The sequence below is a fragment of the Onychostoma macrolepis genome, chromosome 25 (genome assembly GCF_012432095.1).
Source record: "Onychostoma macrolepis isolate SWU-2019 chromosome 25, ASM1243209v1, whole genome shotgun sequence".
Classification (NCBI taxonomy): Eukaryota; Metazoa; Chordata; class Actinopteri; order Cypriniformes; family Cyprinidae; genus Onychostoma; species Onychostoma macrolepis.
This window is the reverse complement of record NC_081179.1, coordinates 7,436,205-7,463,541: the sequence shown is the minus strand read 5'-3', so window position 1 is coordinate 7,463,541 and position 27,337 is coordinate 7,436,205. Positions and strand designations below refer to the sequence as shown.

At 36.2% G+C, this 27,337-nt stretch overlaps 1 protein-coding gene and 1 long non-coding RNA gene across 8 annotated transcripts; one reads left to right on the top strand and one right to left on the bottom strand.

Annotated features, from left to right (window-relative positions):
- Positions 1-242: 242 nt before the first annotated feature.
- LOC131534053 (mucin-2-like) lies at positions 243-25,179 on the bottom strand. 7 transcript variants are annotated; one of them, XM_058766686.1, is made up of 52 exons: positions 25,086-25,179; positions 24,947-24,997; positions 23,423-23,455; positions 22,867-23,131; positions 21,835-21,949; positions 21,456-21,543; positions 21,239-21,318; positions 20,878-21,088; positions 20,413-20,538; positions 20,188-20,305; positions 19,972-20,110; positions 19,702-19,809; positions 19,492-19,561; positions 19,262-19,396; positions 18,921-19,079; positions 18,702-18,796; positions 17,699-17,828; positions 17,352-17,604; positions 17,163-17,203; positions 16,950-17,047; positions 16,060-16,211; positions 15,608-15,746; positions 15,313-15,420; positions 15,037-15,216; positions 14,717-14,956; positions 14,412-14,568; positions 13,919-14,047; positions 10,947-13,795; positions 10,310-10,886; positions 10,004-10,140; positions 9,526-9,694; positions 9,157-9,392; positions 8,855-9,038; positions 8,452-8,650; positions 7,985-8,169; positions 7,811-7,880; positions 7,582-7,712; positions 7,437-7,468; positions 7,162-7,309; positions 6,922-7,014; positions 6,505-6,545; positions 6,270-6,389; positions 6,061-6,159; positions 5,854-5,973; positions 5,425-5,464; positions 5,185-5,302; positions 4,242-5,017; positions 3,101-3,228; positions 2,290-2,389; positions 1,999-2,133; positions 1,819-1,882; positions 243-1,734 (listed from the first exon to the last, which is right to left on the bottom strand). In XM_058766686.1, the coding sequence occupies exons 1-47, from the start codon at positions 25,177-25,179 to the stop codon at positions 4,837-4,839; spliced, it is 9,243 nt and encodes a 3,080-aa protein (XP_058622669.1). In that variant the 3' UTR covers positions 243-1,734; positions 1,819-1,882; positions 1,999-2,133; positions 2,290-2,389; positions 3,101-3,228; positions 4,242-4,836. The 7 variants fall into 7 exon arrangements, with proteins under 7 accessions (XP_058622669.1, XP_058622670.1, XP_058622665.1 ...); XM_058766687.1 differs by having other exon boundaries at positions 10,953-13,795; XM_058766682.1 differs by having other exon boundaries at positions 2,285-2,389; positions 10,310-13,795.
- LOC131534094 (uncharacterized) lies at positions 16,461-19,423 on the top strand. Its single transcript, XR_009269308.1, has 5 exons — positions 16,461-16,585; positions 16,954-17,200; positions 17,359-17,455; positions 18,992-19,093; positions 19,286-19,423. It is a non-coding gene; the product is annotated as an uncharacterized LOC131534094 (long non-coding RNA).
- Positions 25,180-27,337: the final 2,158 nt, after the last annotated feature.

Genomic DNA, 27,337 nt, shown 5'->3' with positions numbered 1-27,337 from the left:
AGATTGTCTTTTCAACAACTTGCCATTATGTAAGTTGTGGCAAGTTAGAATAAGAATGGACCCCAAAAATCGCCATTTGGAACGGGATCCATTTATTTAATTAGATCAAGAACAAGAATACAGTGCTGACAGTAAACAAAGACACCAAATTAAACAACCAATACATATTGTGACACTTCATTGTACTATTACATTATTACGCCAATGTGTCATTCAGTAAGACAAGGTACAGACAGTGTGTAGTTTATGTGCAAAGTCATAAAATTCGTGCATTGCCAAGAATCATAGCATAATAGACCCTGAATTTGTAAAACTCTTGTCAAAAAAATTGCATCTTTGTCCTATTCAAGTGTTGGCAACTTAGTCCATGCAGTCTCTTCTAATGCATCTTTCAGCCTTCATTAATATGAACTAATGATAATGTCTTAATTAAAACAATCATGGTAATTATATGTATTGTTTACAAAATGAAATGGTGTATGTACCAAACACCATCCTTAATACAGAATATTCACCATACTTTATTATCCAACACCATGTGCAATACTTTACTGGAGGATACAGCATAAAAACAGCTAAAGTAGCATATAAAGACAAATCATATTCAAGAGAAATAAAAAATAGTTATTTAAAACCATATTATATTAATCAGATAATCAGATGAAGCCACCCAAACGCATGCATGGTGAAATGTCTTGACCATCATAGAATCACATTCAGTTTCCTTCTCATCATCAGAGATCTGGTTTTCTTCCTCTTGTTTGCTTGTCCATGTCCCCATCATAAACTTCTTCTTCAATGTCATGAACAATTTGCAGTTGTTATCCATCACATTACAGTACAACTGATGAACAAAAGAAATGTGACCAATTCAAATCAAATCACTTTATTGTCACAATGAACACATACAGGTGGTGAAAGTCTTTTGTGCAAACTGCAGCATGACATTATGGATGACACATATTGAATATATATTCAACATATGTAGTTAAAGCTATATATGTGTATATATATATATATATATACACACACACACACACACACAATACATGTAGAGAACAACATATGGTAAATATTATACTATACAGAGAGCACGAAATTAAAAGAATAATAAAACACAATAATCACAGTACACATATACCTTTGCAGTGCAGTACAGTATGAATTAATGCACACATAATGTCAGGGTGCAGAATAATAGTGAATCAGAGTCCAGTCAGTGTAAGTGATGGAGTGCAGTACATAAGAGGTTGGTGGGGAGTGTGTGGTGTTACTGGTATGAGTTCAGTTCAGTCTGATTGTCTGTGGAAAGAACTTGTCTCGCAGTCTGCTGGTGCGGGTTCTGCTGATGGTAACGGTGAAAGCAGTCCATGGTTGGGGTGGCTGGAGTCTGATGGTCCTCCGTGCTTTCTTCACAAACCACCTGGTGTGGATGTCCTGGAGGAACAAAATCATTTAGGGTGCTGTAAATCAATAAACAATATATAATATTATTTATAATATTGCACTGGACTTTCCATTGATTCCTGTTGGAGGTATGGGCTATCACTATGGGCTACCACTATCTTGCAGTTGTTCAGTTGGTAAGTTTCTTTTATGTGCCGTAACATCTGAGCTGTCGCAGTAGAGCTGTTCGTGAATGCAGTCTTCACAGCAGATATCTGATGGGTTCAGGCAGCAGTGCTTCACTTGGTGGCCACTGAATTGATATCTTCATCAACTGGCTTCATCCTCCTTCAAACAAACAGACAAAACAATAAGTCAATGATAACTCCAGAGAAATAGTTTTGGTGAATAGGTGCAGGTGTCAGTACTCACCATATTCGGTCATTTCCTTCCCAAATCCAGAGATGATGCACAGCTGATTTGCTCATTCTAGGAGCTATGAAAAAAAGATGTGTATGTGAAAAATGATAACTGCTGACTATAAGAGTCCTTTGAGAGATCAACATCAAATGCTGTACTACATTTAACTGTATTTCTTGAATACATACATACCAATGGAAATGTGCAAATTTTCAGTTCTCAGTCTTCTCTGTTTGGGCACAAGAAGACCATGTTCATTCCCAACAGGACTGGTTTGACTGGCTTGCTGTGATTGATTTTCTTTGTGTTTTTGGTCTTCCATTTTGGCTGTAAAACAAGAAAATATCTATTGACCCCATGTTTAATTAATGCTGTTGGTTAAACATATAAATTAAGACAGATATATTTAAGTTCATTCACCAAAAGATTCAGGTCAGAGGATTTGATGAATAAATATTGATTATAATTTTCTACAAACCTTACCTGGCGAGGGCTCATCATGACAAGAACTCGCTGACCCTCGCTAGCAGCCGTTCAGTTGACAAAACTGAAAAAGGCCATCATGCAAACTCTCTGTTTCTACCTTACAACAGAGCAAAAAGAATGTGTGAGTGAGGGAGGGAGTAAAGGACTAAGATGAAGAGAAATAGGCAAAGAAAGGCAGAATTGTGTGTTTAAGTTTAACGAAATGAGAGGAAAACGTTTTTTTTTTTAGAAAAAGCTGTATCAAGCTATATTAATATGAATTATTTTAAATATGAGTCTATACCTTAGCTATTTAACATTTAATGACAGAGTAACAATATCATCAGAATCTATTTTCATTTTTTTAACATTTAAAAAGACAGAGGAACAATATAATTGGAATAAATTTTCCAGCTGATGAACAATAAAAACAGCCAATCAGAATTCACCTGACTTTAAAGAGCTTGAGCATTTAAAGTGGCAGACAACAACTTAACTGCAGCTTGTATAATAATAAACTGAACGTTATCATTTGTTGGTGTGGATGCTAAAATACAGTAGTCCTCATTATAGTATATATAGTGATCTGATTTGGCCAAATTAATTGAAGATCTGATTTGTCACGTGACAATTTAAACTAGCATTTCCAGACTCTTGCTTAGACAGATGTGTTCAATAAAAATCAACACGGACAGCGTAAGACTTTGTTGAGGGCTCTTCCTGATGGGGCCGTGGGATATATAAACCAAAGTTTAAGAAACATCAAATGCTGTGCAAAATGTAACTGCCGTAAAGTTCAGTCAAAGGGTTAAGACCCACACAGACGTACCATTGGAAATGTTTGCCTTTGCAGCTTTTGGTCTTCTCCATAAACACACAAGATGGCCAAATTCATCCCTCTCCACAAACAAGACAAGACAAGAGTTCGACAGGCCTTCCTTTGGTCTTCCTTTTTAGCTGAAACAAAGAAAACAGAAAATGTTGAACCTTTGAAGGACTTTAGCCTCCCTGGCAGCTTCTTCAGGTTCAGGGAGCTTCCAGTACAAGTTACCTGTTAATATTAGCAGCTTTTTGACATAACCGATCAAAATTCAATTCTGAGCTTTGAAAATATGCCATGATGAAAAAGAGAAAGGAAGAAAGAGAGCAAAAATGTGTAAATTAATTATGAATAACAGTTCAGAGAAATAGGCAAGGAAAAGCTGAGAGAGAGAGAGAGAGAGAGAGAGAGAGCTGTTGATAAACAGCTGTTAGACACTAAAGGTTGTTGTAGGAGATGTATGTGATCTGAAGAAACTGCAAGACAAAAAAATATTGAATTACATTTTTTTTACATAAAAGTATTAAAGGCATGGCAAGTTATGTGATTAACTACAAATACCACATTAAAACTACGTTACTGTGGTAAAAACATGGTAAATGTTGTGTTTTTGTGCTTTAACTACAAATAGTACACAGTAAAAACACAGTTACTGTGGTAAAACAAGGTAAGTGTTGTGGATACCGTGTTTTAACTACAAATACCACATTAAAACTACGTTACTGTGGTAAAAACATGGTAAATGTTGTGTTACTGTGCTTTAACTACAAATAGTAACATTACACAGAAAAAACACAGTTTTCGAAGTATGTTAAGTGTTGTGTACTTTGCTTTAACTACAAAGAGTACACAATAAACACAGTAATTACAGTAAAATCATGGTTAGTGTTGTGTTTTTCAAATAGTGTGCAGTAAAAACATTGTTAAATTTACATAGCAGACTATTTTATCCAAAGCTACTGTGGTAAAACCATGGTAAGTATTGTGTTTACGGTGTTTTAACTACAAATACCACAGTAAAACGACAGTTACTATGGTAAAAAGTGTTGTGGCCACTGGGCATTTAACAAATTGGGTAAAGTTGGTTTTATATTCGCACATTCGGACGGTACCTTAAAAAACAAACCATAAAATAAAATGATGAACATACCTGGACAACGACGTACGGTGAATTGTTGGGTCACTCCTCCTTTTTTAATTAGTAACGATGGTAACGACAGTCAAAGGTCATTTGATGAAGACACACCAGACAAAAGAGACTGTCGTAATTTCTAAGGCTGCTAGAGGGCGCTAGATTTAAAAACGTAATAATAGGTCGTAATACGCTGCTTGCACAAACATAGGTCGTTTTTCGGAGGACAGTCTCACATATTAGCATACAGTATGTAGGAATAAATATTAACCAAGATGCTGTGAAAGCATTGTTTCATGTTAGCTGATGCTAAGTGCTGATGCCAGTTTTCTATTTCCTGAGCATTTTGGGAGAAAAAAAAAGTCCATACTGTTTTTTTTTTTTTTTTGCCATTTATTTTGCTTTATTATAGTCATCATTCATTTCACAAGAATGAAATGTAAAGAATTTTATTTTGCATTTCTAAAGAAGAAACAAAATATTCAAAATGCCCCGAAAATGCCCTGAGAGATAATAATTATAGAGCAAAAAGCTGAATGGTCCCATCTTTCAGCAATATATATATATATATATATATATGTTTTTGCAATTTATCTGGAATTGTAGGGATCTTTTATCCACTGGTCTTCTGGTTTTCACATGTAATTGGAGTGCATTTGCAGCTCTCTATGTAGACGTAGTCATGATCGATCACACTGTCATCAGAACACTTCAACTGCACTTTTTTAATGCTGGTTTTCATCTCTCGACAGCAAGAACAGCTGTGCATCATGATGCTGGCGCCCACTGAATACCTATGTGGATTTCCAAGAAAAACACCAGTCAGTTAAGCATAAAAACTGCTTCTAATATACAATTCTGTGTCAAAGTTGTAATATACAGCTGGAATTAACAATCATTCAATATGAGTATGTAAGTGTGAAGTATATTTCACAAGAATCATATGCCAATATGCTCTCACATTGATTCTGTGTCACAGTGGCCACTGCAGGAAGTCACTTCTATGGGGTGGATGGACTTGCAGTCATTTACAGTAACATCTGTGGTGTTCTTCACACGAACACAGTTCTTGAGCTCACCTGAGATATTAGAGGTAATAGGAGATAATATAAATATAATTGTTTAACAATTAAAAATACTGGGACTTATTTATAAAAAGCAGGACCATCAGGAAGTTTTGAACAAGGAGGCAATTTCTTACAGGTATTGCAGCATCCATCTGCATCAAGCCTCAGCGTTCCCTGTAAGGACAAATAGGGCTTTGTTTAAACATCATATTCATAATTAAAGGAATAGTTCACTCAAAATTTGTGTTGTTCCAAACCTGTGTAATTATGATAAAGCAAAATATTATTCAAATGGTTTTGTCTGTGCAAAGTCAGTGGGGTTCAAAACAACATCAAAATATCTTCTTTTATGTCATACAGTTTTGGAACAACATGAGGGCGAGTAAATGTTGACAGAAGTTACAACACCATTTAAGCTGAATTATTTAAGCACTACAGATGAGAAAAAAACAACAACAACAACAACAAAAAAACTACATGCTTTACCTTTCAGTGTTGGAAGATAGAAATAAACAGAACAAGTGCGTCATGTTTGGAACTTGAGCTAAAGATATTAAACTCACAGGCACACACTCGTATGGATTGATCTCAGGACAGGTTGGTATGGTCTTCTCTATCATGAACGTTTCATTAACTTGTTGACAGATCACAGTCTCACACTTGTAGTTGTGCGTGTCTCCAGTCTGCAAAAAAAATACAATAAATAAAGATCTAAGAGCTGAACAAATCTGGTGAACTGAATGTGTGAAGAAAATTTTGAGAATATGCACCTTGAGAATATGTGTGGTGTTGTCTGGCGCAGTATAAAAACAGCTATTTTGCCTGCATATTTCACAGCATTCTCCTTCTTGTTTGACAGGCAGAAAGCCCTTGGAATACAAAAACAATTTTATAATTTAGATGTTTTTATACTTATAGTTTAGAAGTTGAGTTACATGAATGAGTTGATGTAATGGTTCACAAAAATTGTAATTATTACGTCAGGGCAAGGTGTACAGGCTATAGAAGCACACATGACGTGATGTAGTTGAGTCTGTGGGTCTTTATCCATTAGACAGTTACATTCGACACAAGGATCTGTGGGGATTTTCACTCCAGGCTAGAAAGAAAACAGACATAATAATAAAATATTAACACTATTTAACAGTATTTTCTTTTGTTCCATTTTAAATATCAGGATTTATTTATTAGTATAAACAAATGAAGCAGCTGACCTGGTACTCAGTGTTATTGTACACACATACGTTTTTGGGCACTGAAAATCAGAAAAAATCGGTTCAATAATAATTTCTGCTACTTTAGATTTTTTGAATAGCAAAAAATAAAGTCAATTTAAGAAGTGTAATTTGTGTTATGCAGTACATTTTCATGTCTTCGTCACATATCTTAAAATATTAAACACAATGTGTAAAGATGGAAATCACAGTAGTTAGCTTTTTAAATAATTACACTACTGCTTTGAGTGGCTGTTGCTATTTTTGCCATGTAAAAAATAGAACATTTTATATTCCGGATTTTCTTCAGATTGCATTTTGCAATTTGGCTACTGCTACTGATAGGAATGACTCACTTTTTTTGTAGGACAGCTAATTGTTTAACAAAAATAATACAGAATAATATGCAAGAATTACCACAGGGTGGACAGCAACTGCCTTCAGATTTGTTTGCTGCCAACTCATATCCCACATCACATTTCTTCTGAAGACACAGCTCGAGATCACACACTAAATGGGTTGAGAAATGTGGAGTCTTTATAATTGATTTTTGAATGCATTTATGTACAGATAGTTCAGTGGTGGATATTTATTTGCTTCAAATTCATTATCTTGCTTGTAACGATGCACCATCAAACAAGTTTAGTCTTGACTCACCACAAGTTGGGCAGCAGTTTTCAATTACTTTCTTTTGTTCTGGTCCACAGGGCTTTTCAGCCGGACACCCGACAGGCACAGTTTTAATACCAAAGGTCTCATTGGAGCATGTGTATTCATGACAGTTCATGGTCCATGTATCCCCCGGCTGCCGGAGGAAAAGCAAGTAGATGATAGTTAGGAATTGCGATGATTATGAATTGCAAATGCTTATTGAAATGTTTTGAACAACATTGATTTTCTTTTTTTAAATATATTGTTTTGCCTATACATACTTGTCTAGGTAATCCATCAGGGCCGATGCAATCTACATGGAGGGAATGAAAACGAAATCAGTGGAAATAAGACGTGAAAGTGCATTAATCTAGCAAACAGAGAAAATAAGTAACTACAGTAAGTAAATGAAGCGACATTTCTTACCGCAATAAGGTGTACAGGTATCTATCGTTGAACTAACTCGATATTTGTTGTCAGGACAGTAACATCCTTCCATAAATGTTTGATGACAGTTACTGTCTTGACAGTCTTTCTCCACAAACATATCATTGTACCTAGTTGTGAGGTAAGAGAAGCACATCAGATAATGAAGTATTACAATTGGCGCACTTACTAAGGACTGTTGTTTTGTAGATATGAGATGTGAGATTACCTTGTACTGCAGGTTTTTTCAACTTTAGGACCACATGCCTTATAGATTTTGTGATTGGGGCACTTGTATTCTGTTATAGAAATCAATGACAATTACGCGTCAGGGTCCTCTCAAGTACAACATATTTTAAAAAACACCCCAAAAGACTCAAATGGTTAGGTTCATTCTGCTTACCACAATCTTTCGTGAGTTCATTTGATGTTCTCCAGTCTACACAGATACCCTCTTTGCCACATAGCAGAGCATATGCCTCCAGACTGGTACAACCAACAGAGCTCTTTCCCATGTGGCACACATCATATTTGCATGCCTCATAATAACTTTCATAAGGAATGACCTCATGGCATTTCATAAACATACTGCGAAGAAACATATACCTTTGATTTCAGGCATCTTAAAGGGACAGTGCAGCCAAAAATGAAAATTCTGACGAAGTTCTTTCAGACCTGTATGACTTTGTTTATTCTATTTTTGTACAGAATATAGAAAGTCAAACACATTTGGAACAACTTAAGGGTAAGTAAATGATGACAGTTTACTTGCATTTACCTTTAAATAAAAAAACAAACAAACAAAAAAAAACACTTTGTAATAATCAGTGTTACCAACAGAAGTGATTAACACTTTGGGATTTTCCTTACTCGCTCTTGATGAGATCACAAATTGCTGGATTGCAGGGAATCGTTGTTGGTTGTGTAGGTGTAGGTGTAGATGTAGGTGTAGGTGTAGGTGTTTTACATCCTGGGGGGACCATCCAAAGCCGTGCCATGTTCACACATGATGGGTCAACTTGTCCATCAGGACGTCTGCAGTCATTTGTACGGTTGTTGTCACAAACCCCTAAAAAATTTAGTTTTAATTATAGTTAATCTGAATTTAGTGAGCAAGTAATGGGACAATTCAAAGTAAATTTATTATTAACATTCAGGTAGAGAGAATTCTTTATTTTCCCCTTTTTTTGCACTGGTAAATGTAAAATGAAGCTGACACATACAGTATTCTACTTTGTACACATCTCACAGATATTTTTCTATCTGTACTCACCGCACTGTCCCTCTGTATTACCATGGAAGTAGGAGAATGGGAGATTGATCTCAAAACCTTGATGATTCACAGAAATGTCGACTTTGATTTCAGTGATGTTCACAATTACTGCCATGCCAGAGGTGGTGATGAAGAAGTCATTATTTATGTAAGTTAGTTGTTTCATTTCATCATTAACATAGACCTGAGGGAAACAAGGCCTTTCTGTATTATCATGACAATTATTCTCTAGAGTAAACTTTTGGGTATTTTTATATTCAGTCAGAAACCTGTGAATGTTAGGCTGTAGTCCTAAGACTTACCTGAACCTCTTTAGTGTTGCTTGTCAGCTTGATTTTATAAGATTTGTAGTTCACAACCACATACTCAGGGCAGGCAAGATTATTTTTAACATCACAATAATAGTTTTTAACATGGACACTGATATTGTATTTTGGGATGATTTCTTGGAACAAAACATAAGTGCAGTTTCCCTGGAAAGCATAGTATGTTCCATCGAATGTTTTGTAATGTGGGTCACCCCAGCCACTGCATTTACCTGCCAAAACAAATTACACCAAAAGTAAACATAAGGCACAGGCTAGCACAATTTATTTTTAAATATTAATTACATTTACTTAAAATAAATATTTAATATTAATGAAATGTCCATGAGCATGATTTAAACTCACATTCACACTCATACTTAAAGCAGCAGCCATTGTTATAAGACACCTTCTTAGGTTTAATTCCATTAGCACATGTAGGTATGCCATATTTGTCACACTGTAGAGGTTTTGAGGTGACATTGCCATTTATGCATGTTTTGTTTTTGCAGTCTTCAATCCATGACTCCTCATGCTGGATAACACAATCAGATCGATGAACAGAGACTAATCAAAAAACTAATTATAATTAAGTAAATAAATTATAATTTATTATAAAATAAGTATTATAAGTAAATTTTTTAAATCATTTTCTTAACAATTAGTTCTCCAGTCATCTATTAGTTATACAATACGTAATTAATTTAGTGTTGTATTAATAACAAATAATCATTATAGGCTATTTTTTTTCCTGTTCATTTTGAAAAAAATACATCCAGAAAATTTGTAGAAATTGTAAGTGTTGCAGCATAAGTCTACTGGTACTGTACTCTTATGAAATTACCTTTTTTTTAAATTGTGGGCAGTCTTTTGTTGGGGGTGGTATGCATTGCTGAGACTGTATCACTATACCACAGGTGGAGTTGCAGTAGGCAGTATAGCACCAATCTGCTTGATCTGTTCGATTGTATATTGTTGAATCTGTAATTATAATAAAAGGATGTGCAAAGGAGGTAAACAATAAGAGAGAATTTAAAAAAAGATGAACTTGAATGTAATGTAGGGTCAAGATAATGTACACATAAAGGACATAAAACACTGTAAAGTTGGAACATTTTGTTTGAGAGAGAATTCTTAAAGCAGCACTTACTTGATGGGTATGTTACATTTAAATATTTGCATGCGCACTGTGGTGATGGTGGGTTTGAGATGATCCTGGGAGTTGTCTCTGTATCCACAATGAACTTTGTTGTTGATGTGGGTGTTGTGCCAGTAATTGTACTAGTTGAAGATGATATTTCTGCTGATGTAGGAGTAATTGTTATCGATGTTCCAGTAGTTGGAGTAATAGTGGATGTGATTGTGGACGGTGTTTCTGTTGATGTTGATGTTACTGTAACAGTTGTAGATGATGTTTCTGTTGACGTAGATGTTACTGTAACAGTTGTAGGTGATGTTTCTGTTGACGTAGGTGTTACTGTAACAGTTGTAGGTGATGTTTCTGTTGATGTAGGTGTTACTGTAACAGTTGTAGGTGATGTTTCTGTTGACGTAGGTGTCAATGTTCCAGTAGTTGGTGTAGAAGTAGATGTAATTGTAGATGGTGTTTCTGTTGAAGTAGGTGTTACTGTAACAGTTGTAGGTGTGGTTTCTGTTGACGTAGATATCGATGTTCCAGTAGTTGGAGTAATAGTGGATGTGATTGTGGACGGTGTTTCTGTTGATGTAGGTGTCAGTGTTCCAGTAGTTGGAGTAATAGTGGATGTGATTGTGGACGGTGTTTCTGTTGATGTTACTGTAACAGTTGTAGATGATGCTTCTGTTGACGTAGATGTTACTGTAACAGTTGTAGGTGATGTTTCTGTTGATGTAGGTGTCAGTGTTCCAGTAGTTGGAGTAGCAGTAGATGTAATTGTGGAAGGTGTTTCTGTTGATGTGGGTGTTATTGTAACAGTTGTAGGTGTTGGTGTTACAGTGGTTGTTGAGGTAGTGGATGTTAGTGTACTTGGAGACGTTGTAGTAGGAGTACACTGGTCATCTGGATTACAACATTTGACACGTATTTCATAATTATAACAAAGTGGTGGCATGCCATTTGCATTGTCTTCATTTGAACATGACAGTCCAAATGATGTATTGCAATAAAGTGTTTGTCCCAAATCTTGCAGAGACTTTTGGGGATAATTTACTGCCCTACATTCAATCGCTTCAGGGCTCTGACAGATACCCTGTCCTGAATTCCGTAATTCATCAATGGATTCAGTTTCGAATCCTTCTGGCTCTGTACTGGGTGTGTTGCCATCAATCCAATCGGACCATATGCATCTATCAGTACAGGTGGGAGTAGTTGTTGTAGCAGTAGTTGTACTAATTGTAGATGGTGTTTCTGTTGAAGTAGGTGTTACTGTAACAGTCGTAGATGATGTTTCTGTTGACGTAGATGTTATTGTAACAGTTGTAGGTGATGTTTCTGTTGACGTAGGTGTTACTGTAACAGTTGTAGGTGATGTTTCTGTTGATGTAGGTGTTACTGTAACAGTTGTAGGTGATGTTTCTGTTGACGTAGGTGTCAATGTTCCAGTAGTTGGTGTAGAAGTAGATGTAATTGTAGATGGTGTTTCTGTTGAAGTAGGTGTTACTGTAACAGTTGTAGGTGATGTTTCTGTTGACGTAGATATCGATGTTCCAGTAGTTGGAGTAATAGTGGATGTGATTGTGGACGGTGTTTCTGTTGATGTCGATGTTACTGTAACAGTTGTAGATGATGCTTCTGTTGACGTAGATGTTACTGTAACAGTTGTAGGTGATGTTTCTGTTGATGTAGGTGTCAGTGTTCCAGTAGTTGGAGTAGCAGTAGATGTAATTGTGGAAGGTGTTTCTGTTGATGTGGGTGTTATTGTAACAGTTGTAGGTGTTGGTGTTACAGTGGTTGTTGAGGTAGTGGATGTTAGTGTACTTGGAGACGTTGTAATAGGTGTACACTGCTCATCTGGTTCACAACATTTGACACGTATTTCATAATTATAACAAAGTGGTGGCATGCCATTTGCATTGTCTTCATTTGAACATGACAGTCCAAATGATGTATTGCAATAAAGTGTTTGTCCCAAATCTTGCAGAGACTTTTGGGGATAATTTACTGCCCTACATTCAATCGCTTGAGGGCTCTGACAGATTCTCTGTCCTGAATTCCATAATTCATCAATGGATTCAGTTTCAAATCCTTCTGGCTCTGTACTGGGTGTGTTGCCATCAATCCAATCGGACCATATGCATCTATCAGTACACATGGGAGTAGTTGTTGTAGCAGTAGTTGTACTAATTGTAGATCGTGATTCTGTTGAAGTAGGTGTTACTGTAACAGTTGTAGGTGATTTTTCTGTTGATGTAGGTGTTACTGTAACAGTTGTAGGTGATGTTTCTGTTGACGTAGGTGTCAATGTTCCAGTAGTTGGTGTAGAAGTAGATGTAATTGTAGAAGGTGTTTCTGTTGATGTAGGTGTTACTGTAAAAGTTGAAGGTGATGTTTCTGGTGACGTAGGTGTCGATGTTCCAGTAGTTGAAGTAGTAGTGGATGTGATTGTGGATGGTGTTACTGTTATTGTAACAGTTGTAGGTGTTGGTGTTACAGTGGTTGTTGAGGTAGTGGATGTTAGTGTACTTGGAGACGTTGTAATAGGTGTACACTGCTCATCTGGTTCACAACATTTGACACGTATTTCATAATTATAACAAAGTGGTGGCATGCCATTTACATTGTCTTCATTTGAACATGACAGTCCATATGATGTATTGCAATAAAGTGTTTGTCCCAAATCTTGCAGAGACTTTTGGGGATAATTTACTGCCCTACATTCAATCGCTTGAGGGCTCTGACAGATAATCTGTCCTGAATTCCGTAATTCATCAATGGATTCAGTTTCAAATCCTTCTGGCTCTGTACTGGGTGTGTTGCCATCAATCCAATCGGACCATATGCATCTATCAGTACAGGTGGGAGTAGTTGTTGTAGCAGTAGTTGTACTAATTGTAGATGGTGTTTCTGTTGAAGTAGGTGTTACTGTAACAGTCGTAGATGATGTTTCTGTTGACGTAGATGTTACTGTAACAGTTGTAGGTGATGTTTCTGTTGACGTAGGTGTTACTGTAACAGTTGTAGGTGATGTTTCTGTTGATGTTCCAGTAGTTGGAGTAGTAGTGGATGTGATTGTGGATGGTGTTTCTGTTGATGTAAGTGTTGATGTCCCAGTACTTGTTGTAGTAGTAGTGGATGTGATTGTGGATGGTGTTTCTGTTGATGTAAGTGTTGATGTCCCAGTACTTGTTGTAGTAGTAGTGAATGTGATTGTGGGTGTCTCTGAAGTTTGAGTTGTTTTAGTAGTTTCAGGTGTAGTTGTGAAAGTAAAAGGTGTTGAGGTTGAATATCTGCATTCAGTAACAATTCTCATTATTTCCCCGTTGGAGTCACACAGAGCAGTGAAACATACACCATTCCCATCTGTGGTTTCGTAAATGACCGATCCACGTGGAAATAACTTCCCATTATAGAAACAGTCTTTACATCTATCATTTGGGACACACTTCATAGTCTCCTCCCTGAAATATGGCCTCTCTGAAGGGCACTGAAGAAAACATCCTAAAAGTATAAATAAAATAGTCAGATTAGACTGAAAAACAAAACATTAGTATTAAAAACGTTTGCTGACACTTTGGTACCTACAGTATGTAGTAGTGTTACACTGAAATTCTTATTTCTTACCCTCAAGGGGAGGAATTTGATCAGAGCAAGTTCCTGAGGGGTTTTTGCAGGTTTTCATGCAAGTGGATCCACAGGGTTTATAGTGCCACTCACATTCTCCTTGAGCATTGTAGTAGTCACAGAACAAAGCTGCAAGAACAGTCACTTGAGTTAAATGGTTATATTTGAGAGATATTTAATCTATGGGCACATTTATGCCCCATAAAGCTAAGGGATTTAAACTTTCTTCTTTTTATTAAATAAATATTTAATTACTTGTATATATGCACTTCTATGTATAGATTTAGTTGTTTCCTTGTTCCAGACACAAATTGTCTCTAAATACATCATAAAATATAACATTATAAAAACTATGATATAAATAACTATAAGTAATTTAATAATTATCCATATTTATTGTGTGAACATTTGGAAATCAAAAAATGCATTCCTCACCCAAGTTAATTGGTTGCAGTTTATAGGCAAAATAAATGATAGAAATAATAGGACTTACGGCAAAAGTCTGGTCTTCGCCATGCCACACAAGCACCTCTTTTATGGCATTCAGCAGCGTAAGCTGCCACTGCAGTACAGAGACAATCACAGTCACCCCCACTGTCACATGCACAGGTGTCCCTTACGCATGCATCATAGTATGGACCAGAATCCACCTAGAGACAGGAAAATCAGACACAGAACCGTAAGGGTTACCATGATAACTGCACTAGATGTAGTGCATTAAATTGTAAAGTACTAAACTACACACATTCATTTTATTTCAGTGATGATTAACCATTTTGTTCTCAATTTGTTACTTACAAGCGAATGGCAGTCTGTAAAGACAGGGGTTGTGATGATTCTGCATTGTTTGATAGCCCAGGCACGTCGATGTGGATTTGCATCACAAGGATGCATCACGTTTGTCACATCAGGGCAGCTTGGATTCACCTTCCAGCTATTCCCAAAATCTTCTGGATCTGTCACCACTTCTCCATTGTGCTTCATAAAGTCGTTGTTCGCATTACCATCAAAGTTTCCACAGAGTCCACACACCTTGCTCTGCCATAGAGATCATAGATTTTTAGGTGAGTAGATGAACAAAGTTCTTGTCTATGGGTGTACCTTTAATGAATGCATACCTTTAATTTGTGGTTGAGTTGGATCATCACACTTGTTTTTTTATCCCAAATTAAGTTCAAAAGACCTTCAACCTCTATGACAACATATAAGCCTGCAGAACTAATTTTATATCTGTACTCCGTGCCGTTGCTTTTAACAACCTTCACATCTTCCTCCTCAGATAAAATCATCTCGTATTTCTGTAGGATATGAAAAGTGGCTTAACATATTTTATATTGCACATTTTAGCTTTACTAATGCACCTGTGCTGACTCTGAGCAATGAAATAACCTCACCCCAAAGAACAGATTGATGGACTTGGAGCAAATGGAGTTGGTGGTGGCACAGGGGATGTTCTCAGTGACGAGGCGGAAGGAGGGACTGGGGTTTGAATTGCAATAATCCTAGAAGGGTTACAGACATTATAGATATTCCAGGTTATAATGCCCCAGATAGTTAACACCTAAAACCTCCTATATAAAAGCTGATGTTTTTCATGTTATTTTATTGTAAGCCTATTTATTGTGACAGGTATGTGTCAGATATCTGTATATCAACTTTCCCCCCCCCAATTGGGACAGTCAAACATACATGGGTTATGGTGTGTTCACAGTCTCCGTGGAAGGAATATCTTCTGCCATCAAAAGTCCTGAAATGACCTTCACCGTAGATGGTACAGGTGCCGTAGCACGCCTTTTCAGTACAAGTCCACATCCCATTTGTGCATGTGCTGAAATATAGAGTAAATTCACAAAATAAAAAACTACTCTCAATTTTTTTTTTTACTTGTTTCTGAAGGTTAGCACTCCATGGACCTAAACTGTCATGTACAACCTTGCTACGATCAGTATGACCAAATATAATGATTTCTGTTTTCTGTACATTTAACCAGATAAGATTATTGGAAATGCACATCTTTACACTATACTTGTAGACGTGTGCCTCAAGTGTGTCTAAATTTCTGACTAGTAGTGGAGATGTTAAATGATAGTACAAGGATGGCACCGTGATAACATGGTTTATAACAACTGTGATTGGCTCACCAGGTGTTACAGTCCTGTTGAACTTGCTCTCCAGGTAAATGGGTGACTCCATTATGGGTACATGGACATTTTTCCCTCTTCACACACCCACCTTTTCCATCAGCCAGAAGGTCATCTGGACACATACACCCTGATATACACCCCATGCTCACCTATTGCCAAGACAAAATTGGTAAGCCATCATTTCCCTGTATCACAAGATTTCTATTGCATGTTATCTACACTGCATATCAGGTTTGTACGCAAATGCACAAACGGCACAAATGATGGACTCAGAAAGAGCAGATGTGTTACTGGCCACTGTTTTAATTCATTTACGTCTAATGCAAAACACTTTTGTATGGTTGTACGCCATGCTTTTTCGGTGCCATAGAAATGTAATTTGTTTGCCTACGCTGCCATCGTGTTCTACGCGCTGTTTCTGGATGAGTGTAAGGAACAGAGACTGGTGGCAGCGAGTTGTGTTTTCCCCAGAAATGCGAAGCTTTCATCCCTGCCATCGTTTCTAATCTGTGTATTATTACAGGTGCGTGTCACATCATTCATGTACATCACGAGCGCATGCGCACTTTGGTCAGAGCGGCAATACTGCGAATAAGGTGTTTACATGCCTGTATATTTTGATTAAAATCGGCGTACGCCACCTATGTTAATACAATTATGCTTGCTTCGATTATGAGCTTAATCGCATTATTTAGATTGAAGTATTGCGTTTATATGAGGTAAAGTTTAATCGCAATATTATCAAAATCTCATTATAATCGCATTAAGAGGGTGCATGTAAACACACTCATTGAGTAAGCAAAAAGGATTTTATGAAATACATAAAAATGCTGTTACTGATAATTTCATTCATTCAGTTACTCATGTATTCTTTTCTTTCAACTCACACAGTTGTTTGGGTCTTGCTTCTCACATGTCCTCTGACACTCCGTTCCTTTTTCTCCATGATTTGAGCATTTGAAGAATGTCATTGGAGCCACACAGTCTAAAAACACAAAAGGCATATGGATGAGGTGGAGAAAATTAGCATACATCAAACAAGCGGTGACTCAAGTTTGAAATTAAATGGTAGTATTGCAGAAGAGCTAATTGCAGATCACCTTCTTGACTGGAGCAGTGCAGTTTGCCAAGGTTACAGGTGCTGTAATTTGACCAAACAGTGCAAATAATTACTAAATCTACCATTAAATATTGTTAAATTGTTTGCCATTTGGCAGTGAAGGGCTATTGAAAACAAAAAATGTAAACAAATTGATTCAACTACACATGTGTTAAACTGCACTTTATACCATTTAGCATCATCTTTGTGGAACACTGCAGATGGCTTTATGACCTGGTTGCCATAGTAACAAGGACACTGGTCAGCATGTACACAGCTGCCACCTTCATTGAGGTAGGTTCCCTCAGAACAGGTGCAACCATCTACAGGTGTGAAGGACCCTTGGCAGGTGTTGTCTTGTTCACTGAGAGAGCGGCAGGTGCTGCCACAGCTGGTCACGCCGTAGGAGTACTTCTTGTTGCCTGTACACTTTGAAATCGTGTCTGTGTAGCCAGTGACAGACAGAGGCATGTTTGTATCAGAGTGCAGATTACAGTATAACTATTTGTTAGTATGTGTACTTTATAAAGTTCTCACCACAGGGGTCAGAATCCATCCAGCCCTGGAGAATGACTCCTCTGGCAGCACAGGCGTGGGCATAGTTGGACACGGCCGCACACATACACTTCCTAATATCTGCACATTTGCAGGTATCGTAGACACACCACTGCACAGAAAAACAGATTGAAGTCTGAGTGAAACAGCTATTCAAACAAGGAAAAATGTAGGGCAGGACTTTATTTTGTTCTGAAATTATAGATCTAGTCACTGTCCTCTACCAGTACTGCTCACATCTGTTGTCCATGCACAAATAATAATTCTCAACTCTTTACTGATGTATAACATTTAGCATCTTTTAATTAAGTTTTATAATATCACATTGTGGTAGTCACATATAGAATATAGGCTTTACTTGCACATTCATACACAGACTATTTGAGCTTTTATCATAAGCTTCTGTGAACTGGACATTTCGAGACTCATGCCTACACTCACCGCCACTTCATTACAAACCTCTTGCTAGTAACAGGTTGGACATCCTTTTACGCCAAATTCTGACCATCCAAATGTTGCAGCAGAAATCGAGACTTATCAGACCAGGCTACCTTTATCCAGTCTTCTATAGTAATTTTGAGTTATTTCTGCCTTTCGATCAGCTCAAATCAGTCTGGCCATTCTCCTTTGGCTCTGGCTTTAACAAGGCATTTTTACCCCCCTAAGAACTGCCACTCACTAGCTATTTTCTCTTTTTCTAACCATTTTCTGTAAACCCTAAAGATGGTTGTACATGAAAATCCCTGCAGACCAGCAGTTTCTGAAATACTCAGAATAACCGGTCTGGCACCAAAAACCATGCCACATTCACTTAAATCACATTTCTTCCCTATTCTGATGCTGGGTTCTTAAGCAGAATGTCTTGACCATGTGTATATTCCTAAATGCATCGAGTTGCTGCCATGTGATTGGCTGATTAGATATTTGTGTTAACAAGCAGTTCTGATTGCTTGGTCAGTTGAGTGTTTTCTGCAGAAAGACTTACTTGGTAGTACATCTCAGGACATATTTCTGAGTGACATGCAGCAAAGCTGCCATTTGGGTTAGTGAGACGGGAACACCAGTCTTTTGCAAGTTGCTCTATGAGGAAAAACATCAGAGGAGATTTGCTTGCTTACTTTGTTTAGCGCAGCAAGTATTTTTCTTCTGCTATGTCAAAAATGATCAAATTATCAATTGCAACATGGATATTGTGGGCATGCACCTGTTTCTATATTCAAGCTGCAGGGATTGTCAAATTTGATTTCAAGATCTGGGCAATTTTGTTTCCAAAAGTTGACAAAGGATGTTGGTGTGCCCTCTATGATGCCCGATGTTGTTTTAAAGTCATCTGATTGGATGTCGTTATAGTTCCCACACAGACCTGAGAGAAGCAAGGTAAAAAGTAGTTAAATCGATACTCTTAAAATCAAAATTGTGTGGATTTGAGTCCATAACAATTAGCTTTGAGACATCTATATGCTACAAATAAAAAAAATAAAAAAATATTCCACACATATAAAATCTGCAGTCTTTCTTTTCTAAAATGAGTTTTTATAAACTCACCGCTCATCTTCCCTTTCTCTTCAGTGCTGGCTACAATATACAACTGCATGACTGGAGCCAACTGGATCTCTAGACGAAGACTCTTCATATCAGCAACGATGAAAGAGGAAGTGGGCTGGAAGATGCTCACAGGACCTGGGACAACAAAATTATTGAAAAAGGAAATTACTGATTTATTTATTTTTTTAAATAATGATGAAAATGTAAGTTTCTTATATTTGGCAACAAACCAGTGGTTAAAGGAAGCATGTATGGACTGATTTCATTCACTGCCACAGATCCACCAGAGGAAAAACTAATCTGTTTAATGAGTAAAACATCAACAAAAATACATTACTATTAATATGATTCTCATAGTAGTAGTAGTAGTAGTTGTCAGTATAAGTATTATTATTAGTAAGAACGATTAAAGAATAAAATTATTCAAACCCAGTTCTTACAGTGGTCCCTGAGATGACAAGCGTAATTGAATTTAGACAAGTGTCTGCTCGGGCCTGATCACACTTTGCCAGATTTCCCACAACTGCAATGTCACTGTCATTGGAATGCTTTAATTAAAAAAAGAAAGAAAAAAGGATTGTAAGAACCTTATAAAGAACCTTTATATTACCCCCAGTTTTCTTATTGTAATATAAACCATGTGAGTAAACATATAAGTGAAGGCTTTCATTTATCTCAAAACATCTGGATCATCTGCTGTACTGACAGACCTTAGTGAGGATGTAGTCACAGTTGCCGCTGAAGGTGAAGGTCTTTCCATCATAAGTGGTGATGTGAGACCCTCCAACAACAGAGCAGATTCCGGGACATTCCAGGTATGTACAAGTCCAGTGTCCAGCAGCGCACATACTGACACAGTACAGCAGCAGTGTTAGCATTAGGAAGGTTCATTTAAATGTGACTTTAAAATTGAAAAAAAAAGTTACCATTTTTTGCAAGCTTGTTTGTAAGACTCTCCTGATTTATATACTCTGCCGTCGTGCACACAAGGACACTTGTTCACAGAAACACAGCCACTCTGTCCAATGTCGTCTTCCACAGTGCCTTTACAAAAAGTAGGCATGAAACATTTAATTTGAAAAAAAAAAAAGGCTTTAATTGAACAGATTTAAATATGCAAGCACTTGACTTTGGAAATTGTGTGAAATTACCGTTAGGGCAGAAACAGCCATCCACACAGTGTTCTTTACACATTAAATTTGCATCTGGATCTGAGCAGGTGTTTTTGCACGGACTCCCACACTCCATGTATTGCAAGTTTAGATGACATGTCTTTGCTGCTCCACAGAACAAGACATTGCATGTCACAAATGTATCAATACTGTTGCATTGTATTTTCTTCACAGTGGTCGTTTTAAAATAATAAGTGTTCATTGTTGGTAGTTTTAGATGACTGTGTTTTCAAAATCTTTATTTATTTACTGTATTAATGTAGGTTATGGGTGAAATATTTGGGTATTTTTTTAGTATTTATTTGTCTTCTTCGGACCTTGACACTATGAAATGGCAACAGCTGCGTAGCGATTCTTCAAAAACTGTAGAATCGTACAGTATATTGCAACATCATGGGGGTTAGAAAAAGTTAATTTTTTCTCGCCATCATTACTGATACTCACGACAGAGCTGTTCTGTCCTCCATGTTCCTGGTTTTCCTCCAGCATGAGTGCACTGTCGTGAAATCTCTGTGAGTGTGTTGCAGAGACAGTCGTGATTGCCGTAACACTGACACAGGTCGTCTACACAGGCTTTTTCAAATGAACTCATGTCCATCACATTGTAACAGTCACTAAACCCCGGACTGCTGAGATACTGCTGGCAAACACTTGTCTAGTGTGGAAAAAAATAGATCATTTAAGAGGATTGTCTCATTGGAACCAATGTTTCAATCTGTAAACAAGATTAAGCAATTTAATTTAAAATTCCCCATTGTTTTATTTCAAGAGTGCACCCAAAACTAGATTTAGTCTCATACTCTACCTGGTCACACTGATCGATGGGAGGAAGTGTAACGTCCTCACAGGTTTCAGTTGGTGTTGAAACTTTCCATGAGGCTGGACCTATAAGGATTCAGATAAACATATTACACTAAACCTGAGTGATTAAAATCAGTATGTGTAGACAGGTCATTCGACTTGCTGTATTTAAATTCTAAATGAAAATCTAATCATTAATGAGTTAAAAACATCATGTTTACCGCTAACAGTGATATCGTCATGATTGTTGCCATTAAAGTCTCCACAGAGTCCACAGGTCAGACCTTTGTACTTCTCAGGAAGTTCAATCTGGGGAACATCATATAACAAAATAATGTCAGAGGAGAGACAGACATGTTTTTAAATCACTTTTTTCTATCTATCTGTCTGTTTGTTTATTTGACTTAAAAACAATATTAACAAAGAATTTAAAAAAAATGAAAAGACAAATTTGCAAAACCGGTTGGTTCACTGTTGCTTATTTAGGCATATTGCATGTTTGTCTTATGATGTGCAGCACTGATCAGAAGTCTGATCAGAAGTCTGAGATCAAGCTCCAAGATAAAATAATGTGTGCTCAGAGATAACATTGAATCATACTGTTAGAGAGTTGTCTTCTTCCCAGAAGACAGTCACTCCATGTTTGTTCGAGATCTTCACACTTGTTGAACTTCCCTCAATTTTAATTCCATTCTTATAGGTCGGAACAGACACCCTGTTGGAACAATAATAATAATTTAAAAAAAAGAGTCAACATTAATTTAAAAAAGAAAGAAAGAAAACATTTTCTTGTTTTTCAGTCAGATATTTTATTAAACTAAAATAAATTTGGTTGAAAACATAGAAGATACTAATATTTTATTAGGTTTATTTTTGTAACCCCACTGTTTGACTATTTGAATTGTTTAAAAGCATAAACTCTCGAAAAAAAATTGGATTTATGCTAAAATTAGAAAAAAACAAAAAAATATCTTGCACTTTTTTCTTTTGATGAAATTAAATTTGACAATTAATCATAAAAAAATGTAAATTAAAATAAATAATTTTAAAACAAACTCCCTTTCGAGGAAATTCTCTTCACTCGGTAGCCATATTTGCAACGCCTCCGAGCAGTTCGTACAAGACCTATCTTAATGAACGGGGGAATCCTGAAATCTCAGAAACTACTCGTTGAACTCACAATTATTAAATTACATAAACTGGACTATATATACGTATATAATATGTATATAATCGGTAGGCTATTTTAGAAAGGAAAATTTTAAAGTTGAAAAAGAGAAATTAGGGAGAATCAATGAATTATGAATCATTTATTGCTATTTTGTGAATAATATGTAATCATGTAATCCATAAAAAAGTAACTGTAGTCTGATTATGAGTATTTTAAAATGTAACTTACTCTAATTAGAAGTACTTAATTTTTGGAATCTGATTACGTAATCCAGATTACATGTAATCTGTTACTACCCAGCTCTGTATGTATATATATATATATATATATACATACTGGGAATTATATATAATTAATTTAAATAAATAAATATACGTTATTAAAACTGGAAAACCAAAGAAAAAATATTTTAAAAATTATTGTTTTTAAGGATGGACTTTTGGTGTAGTGTAGAAACTCACATTTCATCCTCCATGGTGATGTCGCCATTAGTGATTTTGATGATTGTTCCCTCCAGCTTTATTGTGACTGTGCTAAAAGTGATTGAGCCATTCACAGTCTCTCTTTGCATTTGGATGTTAAAATCAGATGTGGAGATGTCACACATCACTGTCATAACATAGTTGCATGTGTCTGGCACTTGAAAGAAATGACCATCAAAGGTCTTGAAGTGGAAATTTCCCCATGTGCTGCAGATCGTGGACTGATGACCAGGATTCGGGACAACTAAACCAAGATAGAAAGGTTATAAACATGTGATATGTACTAAATATTTTATTTGAGCAAACAGTTGCTCAAACATACTAAGCAATGTTTTGATTGCACCACACAGCCAGTGTTTATACTTTTATGAATACATTTATGAATAATTTACAATTAATTTATAGCGTAAAGACTTACACACTTCATCTCTAAATCCGCTGAAGTGTAACATTTTAGTTTCAACATTAAAAAAATTAAACATTAAATGTATGTAACATTAAAAAAGAAGAAAAAGAAGAAGAAGAAGCTTCAAACCTGTCGTTACTGGCACATTTGTCATAGAGAATGCTGAGAACAGAAAAAGACGACCATATTAGCCTGGTTCTGTCAACACTGCACTGGCTCCCAATCAAACATCGGATAGATTTTAAAATCTTGTTAATTACTTATAAAGCCCTGAATGGTTTAGCTCCTCAGTACTTGAGCAAACTCTTATCACATTATAGTCCTCCACGTCCAATGCGTTCTCAAAACTCTGGCCGTTTGATAATACCTAGAATATCAAAATCAACTGCGGGCGGCAGATCCTATTCCTATTTAGCACCCAAACTCTGGAACAATCTACCTAACACTGTTCGGGAGGCAGACACACTCTGTCAGTTTAAATCTAGATTAAAGACCCATCTCTTTAGCCTGGCTTACACATAACACACTAATACGCTTCTATTATTCAAATCCGTTAAAGGATTGTTAGGCTGCATTAATTAGATCAACCGGAACCGGGAACACTCCCCATAACACACGATGTACTCGTTACATCGTCAGTTGAATGGCATCTACGCTAATATTTGTCTGTTTCTTTCCTATTCTGTTTCTCAGTCCGTATCCGGTCAGATGGTGGATCAGCACCAAGAGATGATGTCTGCAGCCCTGATCGTCAGCGGAGACCAGGACACCCAGATGACCCCCAGAGACATATCCCCAGTGAAGACCTCGATTAAAATACAATAAAACTAAAAATATAATAAAATACCTAACTACATAATACTACTATTGTTAGAAATTGCAACAAAATTAAAATAGAAATATAAACTTTTGAACTGCGGGTTTCGTCTGGTCAGAGGAGAACTGGCCCCCCGACTGAGCCTGGTTTCTCCCAAGGTTTTTTTTTTTTCCTCCATTCTGTCACAGAAGGAGTTTTGGTTCCTTGCCGCTGTCGCCTCTGGCTTGCTCAGTTGGGGACACTTAATTTCTAGCGATTATCGTCGATTTGATTGCACAGATATTATTTAAACTAAACTGAGCTAGACAATGACATCTCTGAATTCAATAATGAAATGCCTTTAACTGAAAATTGAGTGTTTAATCTTATCATTATACATTACTGACACTCTATCCTCTAATTTGATACTGTTAAGTGCTTTGACACAATCTGTATTGTTAAAAGCGCTATATAAATAAAGGTGACTTGACATGACTTAATGTTATTTTTGCCACATGCTTTAAAATAGAAATCAAGTTGGCTACATGTTTACAGATAGCTTACAATAATTCTACAATACTCTTTGTAAATCTAATTAAATATATATATATATATATATATATATATATATATATATATATATATATTTATATATATATATATATTTGTAACATTGTAATGATTTGGCTGTTTGAATAATTAACCGATCAAAACCTGAACATATGCCCTGAGTTTAAAGTTCCATTTTGAAATACTTGACATCTATTAATAAATTTGTTACTTCATGAGATGTTCTAATCATATTGATTCACAAAGAAACTATAAAGTATAATCCATAAACACATTAACATATTCACCTGTTGTTGTCGGCCACATTTCACCCATTACGGCAAAATCATTCATGAAGTCTATAAACATAGAAAGACAGATATAGTCATATTGTGTAGCTGGTACTGTGTGTTTCTTGCAATAATTGATCATTTTTATTTTTCTAACCTGCTTGTATCAGCTGTAGCCCCACCAGTAGGACGACCCATCTCAGCATCCACATCTGGGACATCTTCACAGCCCCCATGGAAGCAACAGTCATCCTCAAGAGCTAATGTGATCTACCTGCCATGACTTGCTCTTTTATACTCGGTCTTAGTTTGCTTTAGGACCATCTATTCTGTGATCAGAAGGTGGGTCCCTGGCTTATGCATTATTGTTATTTTTCCATATAGTGTAGCTGTGTTTGAAGATTAAACACGGTTTATGCAAATCTTGAAATAAAAAAACATTTTCTGTCACTCACAACATAGTGTTTATCTCTGTTATCATCTCAAGGTAAACAAGGATGTGATGGTTGATTTGATCCTATCTTCGAGGTTCAAATAATCTATAGAGGAATTACACGACACTGTAAAATCCACACCCTAAATGTCTACCTTGATGAACAGGGGTTTTTTTTTTTTGCATTTCCATTTAAAGCATTTGAGAGACCTTATCAAAGGTCTTATCAAATTTATTACTTCAAAAATAATAATAATCATATTTTCGTAGCTTTTCAGTGTTAACCTGTAAAACTAACCGGCAAGAATGTTATTATTAATAGTCATATTTCTAGATCATTAGTTATTAGTTCCTCTGTAAACACAGAGGGTGTTGTGAGGATTGCAACTAGAGTTGCTGTTGAAGTGCAGCTTTCTATAAGATATATTTCTCATGTCTGTGTGTCAAGTATTCACTGTGTTTTGGTTCATTTTTGTGATGCGTTTCAGAAAGTTCACAGAGACTGAGACGGCAGAAAGTACACCTTGTATGTTTTCTTTATGTTACAAAAGCACAGAATTTTGTTGTTATTATGAGTGTATACACATAAAAGTAGACCCTTTACAGATTCTAATAATTTATTGCTTTTATCTGTATGATCAAAAATGACAGAGTAATTTAAGTTCTTTTCAGTGTTATCAGAAAAAAATGCCACAAAATGCATCACCGCATTGATGTGTAATTTAATGTAGTTATCATTATTTGTGGGAAGTTAAAAATGTATTTATTTATTTTTTACAAACACGCTGCTTTTCAATCCACAAGATGTTAACTGATGAACTGGAGTAGTGTGGATTATTGTGATGTTTTTATCAGCTGTTTGAACTCTCATTCTGACGGCACCCATTCACTGCAGAGGATTTATTGGGGAGCAAGTGATGTACAGTAGTAGTAAATTTCTCCAGATCTGTTTCATATGAAGAAACAAACACATCTACATCTTGGATGGCCTGGGGTTAGTAAATGTTAAGCAAGTATTCCCGTTTCATATCACAAGCATTGTGTGCTTATTGGTTACATGACTGGCAAAAAAAGGGTGCTATTATTTTCTTGATTTTTTAAATATAATCTACATGTATAATAATTTGTGTTTTATAACTTTGGCATTAAATGACAGAAAACTGGTTAACGCTGATGTGTGTGTTGAGGGAGTGACAAATTTGACATTTTTCTCTTCTGACCTTTTCTCTCTTCTTACCTGTAATAAATCTCACAATATTTTATTCCTCTTTTGGACAGTCAGATAAATGTTATCGTAGGAAAATTTGAACAGGGACAATTTTTATTCAGCTCTTTGTCTTGTTGTTATCTTTGATGTCAAAATTTTATATGGTGCACAAATCGCTGTCTTTGATCACTTCAAAATATGAGCTAGGCTACAATACAAGGCATCAATACAAAAACTTCTATAAGCTAACCCAAACATTTATAGGACCATCATTTGATCCACTAGCACAGCAGAGGTGTGTATACTGTCTCGGTCTGTTTGACATGCTTGAAACCTAATTCTCTGAAACCTGCTACGGTTGATTGAGGATATATTCTTTGTTTGTCCTTGCCTCCAGTTGAGACATTTGAATATTTAAACATTTCTTTACCATTACCTTGTTGACTCTCTGTCAGCGTGCTACTTGTATTTAAAGTGATGTTAGGGGATTCAATTCTGATACTCTCTGAATGCATATAACAATTAAATTACATTTAAAAGACAGCGTAGGCCTACCTATACTGTAGGTTCAAGCAAAAGGGAAAGATTTTTTATTATTATTTAAAAGCTACGAAGTAGACAAAAGTGCCATGCATTTATGGCACAAAACCCCACAAAGATTATTATAGTGTCAATAGTGACTCATAAAAATGTTTTCTGCCTTCCGAGAAGGTATAGTACTTCCTTCAGGAAATGCAAATCTAAAAAGTTATTGAAATTCAATACATTT